Source organism: Empidonax traillii, unplaced genomic scaffold, assembly GCF_003031625.1.
Source record: "Empidonax traillii isolate 1590-97213 ecotype Southwest subspecies unplaced genomic scaffold, ASM303162v1 scaffold1795:size60417, whole genome shotgun sequence".
NCBI lineage: Eukaryota > Metazoa > Chordata > Aves > Passeriformes > Tyrannidae > Empidonax > Empidonax traillii.
In genome coordinates, this window is record NW_020956988.1 from 25,607 (window position 1) to 41,619 (window position 16,013).

Sequence of the window (16,013 nt, forward strand, 5' to 3'; positions counted from 1 at the left end):
TACACTGGCTGCACCATCACGACAGGTCAAGGAGCCTCAGCGGCTCAGTGTCAGCAGAACTGCTTTCTCTAAACAGATTCCCCTAAGGAATAAAGAAAGTGAACGCTGCCATCTGGCCTGTAAATTAGGGCATTCTAGGTGGATTAACCCCGGGTCAGTACACAACTGTGACCATTGAGAAAGAGCAACACTTCAGACCCACAGCAGAGTGGCAGCACAAGCAGCTTTGAAGTTTTGTGACTGTATTTAGTGGCTCCTGGAGCCGTAGTGGACTGGCAGCACTGCCAACTTTGTAGATTTCTCCATGTAAAGCTTTTAAAAACATGTAAATGAAGGACATACTTAATACACTAATAATGGTGTTTATTCCAGAAGATTTTAATTGAAATTGACTCCTAAAAGCCAGCTCTCTGCACATACCGCAATGGAGCAGCTGATCAACCCGCCTCTTCTATGCACTTTCATCAAGTCTTCAAACAGCTTCATCTGCTCAGAAATGATCTCTCCATATTTGCCCTGTACCAAATCAATAGATTCTGCCACTGCTCCAGTGAAATCCACAATGGCATCTGCAGCACTGCCTCCATCAAGGGCTTCATAGGATCCAGCCAACCTGGAGGCAACACAGAACATTCTCAGATACCAAGGGGCTGTTACCAGTGCTCTAATGGAATGTAGGTAATACATTTGGGGTCCCCCCAAGTCAAAACCAAAATAGAACAAGAAAACCCCAGAAGATTGCAGGTAGGCCTTTCCTGGTTGCTAAGATCCCTAAGGCTTTGGGTTTCTGAAGTTGACTGCATTGCACTCCTTTATGATTCACCCCCTCTGTGCAGATTAAAGGAGTTTTCAGGAGTTTTTTTAGGTTCTCTACTAGCAGCAAAGTTAAAACCCTAGGGAAAGTCTGATAGAACTGAAAGACAAAACGAACAGCTGGATAGAAGGGACAACACAGAGGATTACAAGGACAATGAACCAGCTCATACTTTGCATAGGCTTTCTCCAGCAATGCGCTCCAGAACTCATTTTTCACATTGGAATGGCAGTAGATCAACCTCCCATCCACTGTTGGCAGCAGATCATCAACCACCACCTCTGTCCATTCTCCGAAGCACCAGAAGCGGAAACGGAAAATCCCAGCATATTTCTCCGGGTTTTTAGGGTCCCATTCCTGTTCGCTGAAGTCTGGAATCACCTGAGAAACCATGGAAGGGAGAGCTCATTAAGTGCACTCTGTAAAGGTTTATTTTGAGGGCAGACTGCCTTGGAGCATGCACTCTGCTGGCATTCAGCTTCATGAACAGTTGACTGTAAATAAATGAAGTGGTGAAAAAAGAGGGTGAATTTGGGGTGCAAAGTCCAAATACAGTCCTACTTCAAGCAATCTTTTAAGAAAGCAAAATTCATATTGATCTGCAGAGAGAGATAAAAAGAACCCCTTGCACTCTCTAGCTTTGTTATATCTGTTCTTTGGTGCTCAATGGGACTGAGGAGTGAGGAGGTCTCATGAACTTTTAAAGGAAGAGAAGATTTGAATCTACCAAAATTCACTACTTGATAGTCCTAGAGGGAAAAACATTAGCTGATAAGCAGGGAAACAGCCAAAGTTTATTAGCTTTATTTCATGCACCATGCACATCTGTTACCTACCTGCTGCCAGAGGCGTTTCCTCAGAGCCAGGCAGGAACAGGCAGCCACAAACCAGCAGTTCCCCAGGGTGCCCTGGTGTAAGTCATGGGAGCTGATTCCATTCACAAACAGATGGGGGTCTTCACAGAGGTCCTGACAGAACAAACCAGAGATTAGTGGACACTCCACTCCAGAAATGATCACAGTGTCCTTTCCATCAAGAGAAGCATCAGGAAATGATGTTACTGACACCTGGAGCCCTTTCTTCACTGCCATGCCCTTGGCTGACATGCTGAAAACCCTCCTTCAGCAACAGCCTGAGTTACTGCAGTGACCCCAAGCACACAGCACCTAAGGAGGTGAGCAGTAGAAGAAGGACCTGCGCTCCTTACCTCATGGATTCTCACTGCCCTTTGGTAATAATAGATGATGATCCCAAAATATCGAGACTGCAATCAAAGCCTGGCTATAGAGCACAGGCATGTGAAGACCTCTCAGTCTTCCCTCTGATGTGGCTGTGACAAATCAGTACCAGATGAGCTTATTTTCAGAGTAAAGAATCACTTCAGTGCTGAGCTGGAGGCTGGTTTTCCTGGGCTGGCTTAGCCGATGGCACCTGGAGTTAACTCACGGCACGGAATCCATGGAGCTGCCGCCATTCTCTTTAGGAAAATTATATTTTTGGCATGGGGCTTTTCTCATTAAATGATGGTTGAAATTCTAAATGCCTTTTGGGGAACAAGTAACTGATCATTACAAGACACTGTTATCCTGTCAGTATTTCTTACACATGTCTCCACTTAGAGACATTTCAAAGCTTGTTGACAGACCTGAATAAAAATCTGAATTAAAAAATGGACCCCACGAGAAAAATTGACCATGCTCATCAGCATCGTGGACAGATCCATTCAGTCCCCCTGGATGGTCTGATGTGGAATGGCAACAGGACTTTCAGGCTGACACTTCAGCTGATGTAAATCAACCCAGTTGCCTGTTGCAGGGGCTGACATCAGTTGACTGCTTGGCCTTCACAGTGGTAGCACACGTTCCACATGGCCTGGGGTAGACTCAAGTTTTGTTTCCCATTCCCAGGCAACTCCGGCACTAATAATTTCTAGTTTGTTTTTCCTTTCTAAATGTTATTTTGTCAGAATAATAAACAAGCGATAAACGGAGCCGGGAGGGTTGAATTTGTCCAAACTTTTTTGTCACTAGAGGAAGCCAAAACTTTAATTGGTTTTGAAAGAAAATAGGCACTGCTGTGCACTACAATTATCTTCTCTTCCTTTTTTTTTTTTTTCTAAAAATAACCACATTAAACTGTAATTTTTCAGTTGAAGTGTGTCTCACATCTCACACAGTCCTCGGAGAAAAAACAGAGCAGCATGTGCCAACTGCCAAAACTTATGGATGAGATTAGCCTTTGCTCACTACCGGGGTCCAAAGCAAACATGGAACAGCAGAACTCAGAAACAGCACCTCCCTGTTTCCACCAGAGTCACCAAATTCTTCAGAATCCTGCTTGATAAACCTTATTAAACTGCTTAAGAGACCTGCACTCCTGGGACTAAAGAACAGCATAAGAAAATTACATCAGTTCTGTTCCTTGTGTCGTTAATTACAGCCATTATAACGGTTTCTATGATGACTGTCACCGTGTGGCTCAGATGAGACACACAATAACACTCAGGCACAAGCTAGAGCTAATTTCAGCTGTTCGCTGTCTTCTGGGCTTTTTGATTTTCACCACTTATGCAACACAGCAAATTCTAAGGAATACTTTTAGCTATCTAAGCAGCAATTCCCCCAGCACAACTGGAAATGTGCCATTTCAATATATTATTCGGCAGTCTTTGTGAGGATCTTTCAGCACTTTTGGTTGCCCCAAGCATGTAAAAAAGAAAAATTATTAATTAAAACAAAACATCCTTTTTCCAATAATGCTCCCAGCAGTGATAATTCAGGGTAGTTGAGGACCAAGCCAGTTGCTATCAGAGGAATTACAAGGAAGAGAAGCTGATGTGAGATGTGGCTCAAGCACTTCAGGAGACCTGAAGCCTTCTCTTTCTTGCTACCTAAGCACCAAAACACTTGGACTCTGGGTTCTACCAGAATTACCTCTTTTGTAAACATAATGGTTTAACCCTAATCCCTTTTCTCAGGATCAACGCGTGACATCTGTGCTGTAAAAAGGAGAAATATGTTCGCATTTCCAAAAAAAAAAAGTTTAAAGGCAGTTACTTGATCTTATTGGACGTCATTAATGTCTAACAGGCACACTATTTCTAATACAGCACCGATAATAAAAGCAGTTGTTGTATTATTTATGCCTGCAGGGAGCATTCCGCCATCCAAGATGCAGAGCTCTTCCCGGTTCTCCCCTTGTGTGTGTGCACAACAAAATAAACACCATCTGCAGAACTATAACTGGGCTGTACAGGGTCTGAAAGTGAGGTAAGAGCTTGCAGGGCCTCATGGTTCTGTTGAAAACCCCGACACTCTGATTCTCATACCAGGCTTCCTTTTGTATCTCAGAAGTCTATTCGTGTCACCTCCCCTCCTTGCTGTCCTGCCCAGGCTTGAGATGTCTGACATTCACTGCCATTCGGCCACAGATGCTGTGAGGAATACAGGGGCTCCCAGACCCCCTTTGTTATGATTTTAACTGGTTCATCTCTTTGTAAAGGAGTAAGTAAATGAACTGCTTAACGAGCAGGCTGGGAGAACACCGAGCAGCCTGGAGATGAGAACTGAGTGTGAGATTGCAGGAAATAGGAGTGGAGGAGACAGTGAACAGGTCAGTCAGTCCCAACAAGTGCCCAAATTGGCTATCTCTGACCTACTTGTGACTGAAGCTTCTCTAACCTGTATTTCACACAACCCGCAAGGAAAACCCACACATTCCTCCACCAGTCAGCAGAGAAGTGGATGGCTGAGCTGCTCCATGAGCCCTCTGTGAATGGAGAGCTCAGTTACCTTTCCTTTCAACAGCAGCTCCTCAGATAAGCTACAAACCTGTAACAAGTCTCTTCTCTCTAGTCCTAATAACTGGTTCTTCATGTTTGGTGTCACTGGTGGCATGTGGTGCCCAAATCCAGGCCCTGTGCTCCAGGCAAGGCTATGGCAGTGCTGAGCAGAGCTCGATATTCTTGCTTACTGAAGCTGGGGGAGGCATTTTTCTCTTTTTCTCTTGAGCTTCACATATTCAACTTTTGTTCAGATTGTGATCCACCCTCTGATCCTGTTCTGTGAACTTACTGCCTATTCATTCTTTCTCCCTAAGTGAGCCATGAAGTCACTTAATACCAAAGCACTGCACTTGGGTGCATTGATGAAGCGATGCTGAATTTTACCCTATTTATTCCATATTATTTTCCCAAGCTAAGTTTGAATTCTCAAGTGGCTTGCAATCCTATCCCATGCTGCCTTGCAGTATACACGCCTCCTTAGCCCCTCAGGCAAGTAATAATGAAAATACTAAGGAGTACCAGATTAAGGGGGATTCCTGTAGGACTCCATTGACACAAGGTCAGTTTGAGAGTACTCCAGGTCATTTATTTCATCAGTACAAAAGTTTGAATTAATCCAAACGTTCATACTTTGGAGAAATGTATCAGAAACTGGCAAAGTTTTAGGAAAATCAAATTATATCATATCTGCTGCTCTCTATCTGTTTTATAAGATCTGTCTCACTGTAGGCTGGAAGGAAATCAAGGTGGTACATATCAGGGTATCTGACACAATATAGTCTGATAAATTGCAGTCAGGAATTTCACTGAGATACTAGAATGTTTGGACTGCAGCACAAATATGGAAAATGAGAACTCAACTTTTTGCTACAGTGTGCCTCCCCAAAGGAAATTGCAGAACATTGTGAACCATGCAAGCTAACAAACACCCATGTCACAGGAGCTGTGAAATGGTTTGTGTGTTGCTCTGTCATGATTCCTTAAGAGGAAAAATAAATGAATAAATAAATAAATAAATAAATAAAAAGGAAAAGGAAAAGAAACAGGAAAATAAACAGAAAAAGGAAAGAGGAAAAGGGGGGGAAAAAAGAGAAAAGAGAAAAAGAAAAAGAAAAAAAAAGAAAAAGAGAAAAGAAAAAAAAAGAAAAAGAGAAAAGAAAAAAGAAAAACAAAAAAGAAAGCATGGGGTTTTTTTGAGACCAGAAACACCACAGAAAATACAGCAGATAACTGATTAACTGTAAGCATTAACTTCAGGTTTCTGTGTCTATTTCAAACCTTAAAGAAATTTAGCTAAAGGAGAAAGTTGCCCTTAGATCTGAAGATGCATCTTTTGGCATATGTCTTACTAATATCTAAGAACTAAAAATTATGCAATATCAGTTACGAATAGGAAGACCATTTAAAGAGTTAACTAATTATCTGAGTGTTTTCACAGACATTAAGTGAACCTGCACTGTAAAACATTATGAGAGATCTTTGAGATCTGAGAAAAGGGAAAGATTATAAACAGATTAGGGTCTGTCAGCTTGCTGAGCCAGAAAAAGAGAGATTCAGGGAAAGGGAGGAAGAAAAAATAGCAAATATTGCTTGCAACTAAGATTTTCAAAGGATTCAGTTACGTTTAGAGCTTATTTTCTCCTGTACCTTTTAAAGAATCCAGCTCTAATGTGAAAAATAATCCACCTCCGCTTGCACACAAGACCTATGGAGACAGGCACTCTCCATGATTCTATCAGACTAATCTACTTGAACCCAGTATACCACTCCCTTAATATTGTTTATAGCAGTTTGAATTCTGTCAGAGCTAAGAATTGTTTCCATTGTCTTCTCTTCTCCCATCCTCACATCATCCTGAGTCAGCTCCTGGAGAGAGTGAGGTCAGTGTAGGGGGAAGCAAGGGGAAAGGCAATTCTTTCTGAACGTGGATGCAAAAATTCAGCTTTGGCTGCAGCTGACTATGAACCAACCTCATCTAAAGGAAGGCGTCAAAGACAGCACTTACCTCTTGGTTGTGAAGCTGAAGAGGTAGACAAGATTGTCTATCCTATAATAAAGCCCAGCTGTGCTGGCATGGTTACAGAAACCCTCCCCAGACCAGGCTGTGTGCCAAGGCATTTGCAGTTACCCCTAAGAAGCCAAATAACTGAGCCCGACCATGCTAGATATTCCAATGCTTGCAAAAAGTCCTCTATAACCTTGTTTTGTCTGCAAAAAAAGTCTGCCCATGGAGTGAAGAAAGAGAAGTGTTAAGTTCGAGTCTTGCCCTGTGATAGAGCTGCAACCCCTCCGGGGACAGTTCTCAACCTCCACCCAAGGAAACCCGGGATCGAGTGTGACCCTTTGCTGAGATCAGGAAGGGACTTCTGTCATGCTGTGACATTGTGTAACACCATGTAACACAAAAGGCAGGTTTAGCCCTCCGGTTTCTGTCTGTACACCCCGAGCTCAGAAGTGGAACTCCTCTGCAAACTTTATGCCTATTGTCCAGCAACACCCGTTACCGAGAGAGAGAGAATGCCAAAAAGTGCTTAAAAAGAAGCTGTACACAAACATGGCAAACAGGATGCCAGTGTGCTCTAGTCTTATATAAAAGAAAACCCAGCTATTTGAGGATTGAGAAATGCTTCTTCCCCCTCCTCGCTCTCCAGTAAATCCCATTACAAAACCAAATGCATTGCAGACTTTTTTTTATAGTGCTCTTTTTTTTCTTCCCCATTTTCAGCTTGGAGCGAGTGGTGACTAATACCCAACAAAGGCTGTGGGTTTCAGCCTTGCCCTGCCTATGCCTGTGTATCTGGGGAGGATCTAAATCAATGTTTTGGAAGAAAAACTCCCAAACATTGGGCAACATGGTGTGTATCTTGGCTGCCTCCAGGCTTCACCTGACCCTTGGAGCGCTACAGCTCACTCCCATCCAGAATGCTGACAGGGGCTGGAAAGGGTTCAGATGATGTGCCGTGGGGCTGACCTTTTCCTGAACCTCATAACTAAGTGTTTACTGAAGCCCTGCCCTGAGTCCTCCGTCACCACATCCCAGGAATCACCCAAGACTCCAATGAAAGATTTTCCGTCCTCCCAGAACCCTCAAACAAGAACATCAAACCTCTTCTTCCATCTCTTGCCACACTGTTTCAGGTTGTGATGCTTTAAATCAGCGTTCTACAGAACTGAAGCACATCCATAACACTTTTAGAGAAGAGCTGCCTTGAGTTCTTTTTCTGCCTGAACTTATGTGACATCAGCCTTTGTCTCCTGTTTCCTTCCCCTCGTACCTATTCCTTTCTCTAAACTCAGTACCACAGTTTGTGTGACTTTTCCTCATGAGCAGCACCCAGAGATGCCATTTTTAGGGCAGGATTCACCTCAGGCAGCAGTTGTGTCCTCTCAGCAAAGTGTCTGAACTCCCTGGAACCAGAACATGAGTTCTTTCAAAGGGCAGTGTACAGACATCACCTTGCCACCCCATAGTGCTGTAACACTGGAGAGAGGCCCCTCTACTCATCACATAAACAAAGGTAATAGTTCAGAGTGATTCCAACCTCTGGGAAACTTCATTCTCTGCTGTTCCAAAGCTACAGCAGTTGTGACGCAATTGTTGGGGAGAAAAATTTAATCAAAGGATCATGTTAATTGGTTACAAATGTATAAATTTAAATTTCTGGGGAAAAGGAATTGTTTTCCATCAGAAAAGACATCGTTTTCGGGTCACTGACCGAAAGTTTTCTTGTAGAATGCTGCCCACCAGCAGGAAAAAAGACATTACAAATACATTCCTTTGTATTCAATAAAATCAATCATAAAGACCAAAATCATTATTAAACATTACAGTCACAGAATGGGGAGACACAGCACATGGGGAAGAGCCCCAGACACATCAGACTCACTGCACATGAGGCTCTGTGTCTGCACTAACCATTTATTTCAGAGGGCTAATTAGCTCCAAACAGGGATGTCAGCAGGCCAGAGATCTCAGCCCAACAAACAAACAAACAAAAAAACCCACACCATACCAAAGCAGGGGAAATGTCTCTGCATTAAATGCAAGTAACAGGGGGTGGCCAAGGTCAAAGACAGTCAGTTTAGAGTGACTCCCTGATATCACTTCCAGGCACACACCAACGTGCCTGAGGTCAGACATGGGCTGTAAGTCCACTCACAGTTCATCAGACTAAAAGACCACACACTATTTAGCTACATTTTTTTTACTGCTTCCTCAAAACATGTTTTTCTATCAAATTCTTGGACTAGTTTCCTAAGGCGGGAAATAAAGACAATCAGAAAAGGAGGTTGGAATAACTCAGTTTTGCACTGCACCGAAATATTCAGCACTGGACCAGTATGGAATAAGCAATTCCCAGGTCTGTGTTCCTGATTGCCCAGCTCTGTCTGGGGAGGCAGCTGATTCCTTTGCCTGACAACAAGCATCACTTTGGCTCAGTGGCCATGACCTTCTTAGGCTTGTCCAGTCTGACCTTATGCTGTGTCTCAAGGGGCTGGCAACTGATGCAGATGGAATTGTCCATCACTGTCTTTTATGAGGAAGGGAATATGCTGCTTAAAAAAACAAAAAAAAAAAAAAGGTATTAAGCAGATTTCAGCAAAGCCACCTATTATTTTTGTTATTATACTGGGCATTGTGTGGCAAAACTGAAGTCAAGTCCTCTAAAGAAACATTGTCTGGAGTGAAAATTAAGGTTAATCTGGGAGATGATGTATTTTACTTGACAGGAGATATTTCTTCCTTACCCAGTGGCAAGCAAAGGTTAAAAGCATAAGTCTAAACCATCATATTAAAGAGCATAAACCCCTTTAGCAACAGGTTCTCCCTTTCCACATCCCTTTTCCAGCAGGGTTTGGGTTCAGCCTAGTTTCCAGTATCTACTAGTTATGGCATCCATCTCAGACACTTTCTTAAGGATAAAAATCCCTCATCCTCCCCTCCCAGTTTCCTCATCTTTTTCAGACAGCACCTTGAGGTGTTCTCCAGTTTCTTTTCTTAAAGTAAAATGAAATTTAATGCCTGGGATAACAGTGCAAGGAGTAGCCAGTGACACCTCCCACATACACTTCTGGAATTGTGATCCATGCCCCACCATTCTGGACTAGATGTTTTTTTTCATAACATAAAAAGAGGAACTGTAAAATTATATAAAACCCTGAGCATAAGACACAAGCTTCTTAAACAAATAGATGACTTGAACTCTATCAAATTTTGGATTTTGATTTTTTTTTTTAATAGATATTTTATTCAAGCAAGCACAACACAACTTTGCTGAACCCCGGTAAGTCAGAGTTTGTCTCTGTCCCACCATGTAAGACTCCTAAATTCTAGTTTGGACATCCTTCCTGGGAAAGTTCAGCCTTAGAACATGTAAAACAGGGTATTTGTCTTTTAGTAACACAGAGATATGTCCAATACCTCGAAGAGAACCACAGAGCTTTCATGCTATCAAACCTTTATCAGATCACTCACACAACCTCTAGAAAAGCCTTCCCATGGGGCCATTCCTTGAGCCTTCTGCTACAGCTCACTCCTGGCATTCCCTGTCCAGACTGGGTTTGAGCTGCAGCCAGGACAGTGACATCAGCATCCACTGCATCCAGTCTCAACAACCAACCACCTTCCCACTTCAGGGAATCTGCTGCTTGTCTAAGAGTTCAAATTCTAAGCTATAAAATTTTTGCATCAAAAGTGCCACAGCAGCATCCGCTTTACTGCTGAACAAAAAGCACTTCTATGACTCAGCCAAATCAGTGGGTCATAGAATCATAAACTCACAGAAACTACCAGAAAGGGTTTTATTTACGCATCTTGAAAACAAACACCAGCTTCTATTTCTAAAACATCTTTTAAAGCCTTGTCCTGATGTTAATTTAGCAATAAAGTTATCAGCACATGAGATGAGTTTCTTCAGTTTTGTTTGACGAAGCTGAAAAACCCACAATAGTCATTTCCACAGTAGGATTCTCAAGCAAAGTCACAGTTGTCATATCTGCCAAGCAATCAAGCACATGCTTAATGCCATGTAGGTTATTTTGGCTAGCACAGATTGCTGTTAGAGGACTAGAATGAGTACAGCTTTTGGATAAGCCCAATTTCTTCTAATTATGTCAAAACTTCAGGAAGATTTTATAATTTAAAAAACCATATTATGTGCTAGAAGGGAAACTTTTTAAGGGTGATTGGCAGATACCAAATGATACCCAGCATTGCCACTATATTCATGACTTCACTTTAATTCACACTTCAACCAGGCACTCTCCTTTCTAGTCCTGTATCTTCCACTGTGTTCTCACCTTTGCTTTTCTTCCCCACATTCTGTTATCAGCTCCACACCCTTCAGAAGGAACCAGTAAGGGAACTACTTCCACATCTCACAGATCTGTTTAGGAAGCTTGCTTTCTGGTATCTCCCTCTCTTGTGGGCACTCTGACATCTGATAAAGGACAAGCCTTTTCCCAGAGTATCCAGCTCCCACTCAGCTGCCTGTTGCCATGGCATGTGTAGTTTCACTGAGACATCTACCCATTTGCCCCACTGGTTGAAGCGCTGTTTGGGAAGAGGGGAACAGATGAACACAGACCTGGAGACAACCTGACTGGAACTGGGCTTCTTCCTGGGGGAAAAAAGGCCAAAAGGAGCACAGAGCCTGATAGCCAGTTGCTAATTGCTCAGTGCCCTCCATCAACACTAATCAGACTGGCAGATCACAGAGCATCCCCTCACTGTGACCAAAATGACTTGGCTGCTTAACACCAAGTCTAGGGATACCCTTTCCTCCTGCCTGTTCAGTCTGGGAGGAATCTCTGCTTGCTTTGATGGCAAATGCAAGTGACTCCAGTCGAGGAGTCACTGTCGAGGTTTTCATTATCACAATCCAGGATTTTCTTCTGCTTCAACCCAAAACAAAGACTAGAGCAGATTCAGTCAGACAGACACATTGAGAAAAGCCTTTGGCTCCCTGGGAGGAGTCAGCCTGTCAGGGTAGTCCGAATGTTTACTTGATCATGATTTTATCCCAGCGGAATGACAGTCATTTTCATCTCTGTGTTTTAATTGTTCAGACATTTAAGAGGCTTCTTGCTTGGAAAGGCACAAGAAGAAACTTTTTTTCCTTATTTATATCATGTTGTTTCCTTACACAGCCCTTTCACTGCATTTATCGAGCTTATTTTTGGTTTTCCCAATGTGGTGTAGACACACTGATTTGAATTCACTACTTCATTTCAGACAAATCCCTTTGTTAAACACTAACATCACATCTGCCTGATGCCAGCCCGAGACAATGATATTACTCAACTGTCAGGTAACAAGGAAGGCAATGTGGCAAACAGGTGACCCAGAATCACTTTATCACAAAACTCACTGCCAGCAGACCTGCATCTTCATCTGTTCAGCTAAAGCTGGTTCATATGGGGTTCCTTATCTTCAAGGAGAAAATCATATCCACACGTAAGGGAAAAAAAAAAAAAAAAGGTTCATAGAACTGTCTATATAGGAAATCATCAAGTTAGCAGGAGTTGAACAAAGGACAGTGATGGCCAACAGATGATTCTGTGCCATCACTGAGAAATTACCCTCCTGATGGACCAGTTTGGAAATCCTGGGAATCCCAACAACTTACTACAACACTGGCCAAAGTTCAGTGCATTAAATCTGGAAGGTAATATTTCCTCATAATAGAAAGCATATTTTCCTGAGGAAGAACATCAGAAAAGATGCAAATTCAAAATGTGTTAGCCTTTCTGATTAAGTTAGAAACAATGCCACAAACAGCAGTTCTAAAAGGTTCTTTTGGCTGTGAAGGATTTTTAAGAGCTTTTTTTCCAGCCAACAAAGCATACATATTTATTTAATCTTGAAATAGAATTAATCTTGAAGGAAGCATACATTTAGATCACGGGGAAACAGCGTGAAATTCAAACAAATTACTCTGCAAATCTAAGACGGAATGGCTTACAAAGCCTCAAATTCCAGGACTTTCCTCATCCCAAATACCCCTTTAAATACGAAAATAAAATGAGAAAAGCATAAAGCTCTTCAGACAGACGGCATTTTTTATGTGCTTTCCAGTCCTGGTGAAGTGTTGACAGAACAATACCTTAATTTCCTTTGCAACTGGCATGTTCGGGCTGTAATTTTTCCTTCAGAGAACTCAGACATTTAATTCTTTCAGAAGACTAAATCAATGAACTAACAATTACTGTAAGAAGACTTATGCTGGCTGAGGATGTGATCCTCAGGCTTTTTGTTTTACGGCCTCAAAATAAATTTTACCATGTCATCCTTGCCATCACCACATCGCCTCAGGGCAAACAGGAGCTGATTCTCCGAGAAACCAATTTTCATCTACTGATGGTAGAACCAACTAAATTAAACCTGACATTTTAAACTTTAAAGAAACATTCAGAGCCTTGGAATTGTACTGTTTATGTTCCAGAAATGACATCGAGGTCGTTTCATATTTTTTTTTTTTCCCTTCGGGGGAAACAAACGGCAACAACGTAAGAAAACACCCGTCCAATCCGAGAGAGGGGAATACAAACTGCAAAGACTGCCAAGAGAGAAGATAACAAAATGCTGGCATCTGGAGAGCTGTCTGCTTGGCAAGCATGCATGTCATTTACAAATGTTTGCTGTTAATTATATTCCTGGAAGACTTGGGTGAATAATGCTGTTGTGAAAACTGCCACTTTCAAAACACTGCCGCTTCATCGTACTGAAAGAAATGCGGCACTCGTGGAAGGACGAGTGTGCCTAAGGATATTAACCTTAAAAAGTGGGAACTCGTGCCTCCCAGTGCCCTGGTACCTGGGAGACAAGGGGGAGGAAGGATGCAGCTGTGCACAGGATACCCACTGAACTCCCAGCTCCTCAACGAGCTCCTGGAGCAGGGAGCCAGGGTTGCTGGCAAGGTGCCACCGGGCTTTTTCCTTCCTGTCATGACACAGCCAACACAGAAGGGCACAACTAAGAACAAAGAATTTTCCGAAATGGCATCAGAAATGGGATTGAGCCATCAGTTTGATGTCATATGGGGCCCACACAGACTGCACTGGAGAGGTTGGACGTGGGTATTTGCTGACGGATGAAGGTTTTATAGCTCCTTGCTCATCTCTTCTTCTGGGCAAGATTTTCCAGGCAAAATAAAAATAAAATTATCGCATTAATAAAACAAGGCTGAGCAAACAGCTCCATTCTGAGAACATTTTGGCAATTTCAGAAGAAATATGTCACAACATTAAGAGCAAAATATTTTGGGAGGAATGTTTAATCCAGTCAGAAACCAAGATGGAAATGTACCAAGCAATGTTTTCATGATGCCTCCCGTACTCAGCACACTGGGGGAAAGACAAGGAGATAAACCAAGCACAGTGAAAATCCCAAGGCTTTGAAAGGGGCCAGGGCCCAAAACCCACGATATTAATATTGAGGTGCCCCAGCCTATATGACTAAGAGTAATAAGAGTGAATCAAACTATTATTAAACTATATAAACTATATTAAACTATTAAATTCCTATTGTTTACAAAAAGATGCTTCTTAAAACTACATCCTTAGGAGAACAAAACAGTAACTGTTTCAGTCTCAATAGAACTTCTTAAACTAAACATCCATCTTATAAAAAGCGAGGATGTCACCTCCCAAGTTCTGGAGCACTGTGTTCTCCTACACTTCTATTTTTCAAATTGCTTAATACCCAGAAGCACAATCAAGGTCTCTTCAGGGTTAAGCTTGTTGCCAGAGGCTGAAGTCACCAGCCCGCTGCAGAAAGGTGTGGAGAGACACAAAATCCTGGAACAAAGCAGAATTCCTGATCCCATTTCTGATGGATCTTCTCAAACACAGAAATGGAGCTCATCTGAATGAAAAGCCACGAAATTCTTGGGGTTTCTTATTCAGAGCATGTCTGAGCCACAGCACACTGGACTCACCTCAGCCTTGATTTGAACTGCAGGCTCTGGTCTAGGAAAATGGGACATGGACAAGGGTCACACAGCTGTAGGTAACCCTCCAAGACTTGAATCCCAGGCACTGCCAGCAATAACTGCCGGGATGGATTAAAGGAGTTAAGAGATCCCTACTTGTTTGTTTGGTTATGTGAGAGGAGCCCTCAGGGCACCACACACAGCTCTGCTCACTTCCTGCCTCCAGGAACAAAACAACTGGGGAAAAAAAGTGCTTAAAAACACATCTGCAACAGCCCTTTGGTGACTGCTCTGTCCGGTAACTTCACCATGCCTCTTGGATCCATCTTCCAGAAAAGCAGATGGCTGCACTGTCCATCCAGAATGTTACCATTTTCCTATCACTACTCTTAGCACAGAAAAAACAAGTTAAATTCCCCTTATAAAGGTAACATGCCTCAAATTCTATAGCACCACCCCTGGGACTCTGTCTGCCTTCAAAATGCCACAGGTTTGCTCTGGGGTGGCAATACAATCCCAAGTACTGCTTCACCCTTCTTCCCACTGCACCATTCTGCTTCCCAAGTCCCTGTCTGGTATCATGGATTTACATCCCTGTAAATAAATCCATCTAAATGCATCCATGCTTGCCCATCATATAGTCTTCATATTTGTGTTAGAAATTGAGTTGGTCTTGTTCACAGACAGAAATAATTGCAAATGGATCAAGATTTCAGTTTGCTGGGGGTTGACATTGGTGAAATTTATGACTGGATGTGAAGTTTGTATTGCTTCACCTTTACAACCCTCTTCAACAAAATGCCATCAGATTCAAAATATTTGCTGTTAACAGGATTCTTGCAGGGTCCAGTGCACAACAAATTTCCAGAGACAAGCTTGTTAATTATTACTTTGAGGTTTTGGTGACAAAGGTTACTTTGGAATAATAACAGGCCAAACCTGCAGACAAAGTCAACACACATTTTCCAGTTTATCTGACAATATCAGAACACCTGCTGGAAGCTGAGGCAGGGCTGGCAGCAGAGCATGTCACAGCCACTGTGAAAGCATCAGAGTCGTGTTGGACATGAACTAACACAATGGCCACAGTCTGGGCACTCTGACCCGCGATGGTCTCCCACCCTCTTACACTGTGATCAACATAATGTGACCTCAGGAGATTATTATGTATTTTTACTATATTCAATACGGGATATCTTGTGGCAGCTGTCTTTTCTACTCTGGCAATAAAGGCCCTTCCTTTTGTGCTACAGGTTTTGGCTCCATGAAAGATCAGGTAACAAGAACAGATGAATAATAATGTCAACCTTAAACACAGGAGACTCCACTGGAGTTTCCCTCTTTCCTCAGGAGGCTGCTTTCAGATGTTGTGAGCTACCAACCATGTTTTACATGGCTAATAGAGCAAAAAATGCTCCTGTTTGTTTCTTCCTTTTTTAGCCAGTTGTAAAATAACCCCAAAACTCCCAGTTGTGAAACACAC

General features: G+C 42.5%; 1 protein-coding gene across 1 annotated transcript in view; it reads right to left on the reverse strand.

The window, feature by feature from the left end:
• Nucleotides 1–16,013, reverse strand: part of LOC114071025 (calpain-5-like) — a 48,905-nt gene that overhangs the window by 16,580 nt on the left and 16,312 nt on the right. Inside the window, exons 4-6 of the mRNA XM_027908689.1 lie at nucleotides 1,651–1,782; nucleotides 987–1,195; nucleotides 421–613 (exon numbers count right to left, since the gene is read on the reverse strand). Of these exons, the coding sequence (XP_027764490.1) occupies nucleotides 421–613; nucleotides 987–1,195; nucleotides 1,651–1,782 (534 nt within the window). The remainder of the gene's footprint in view (nucleotides 1–420; nucleotides 614–986; nucleotides 1,196–1,650; nucleotides 1,783–16,013) is intronic.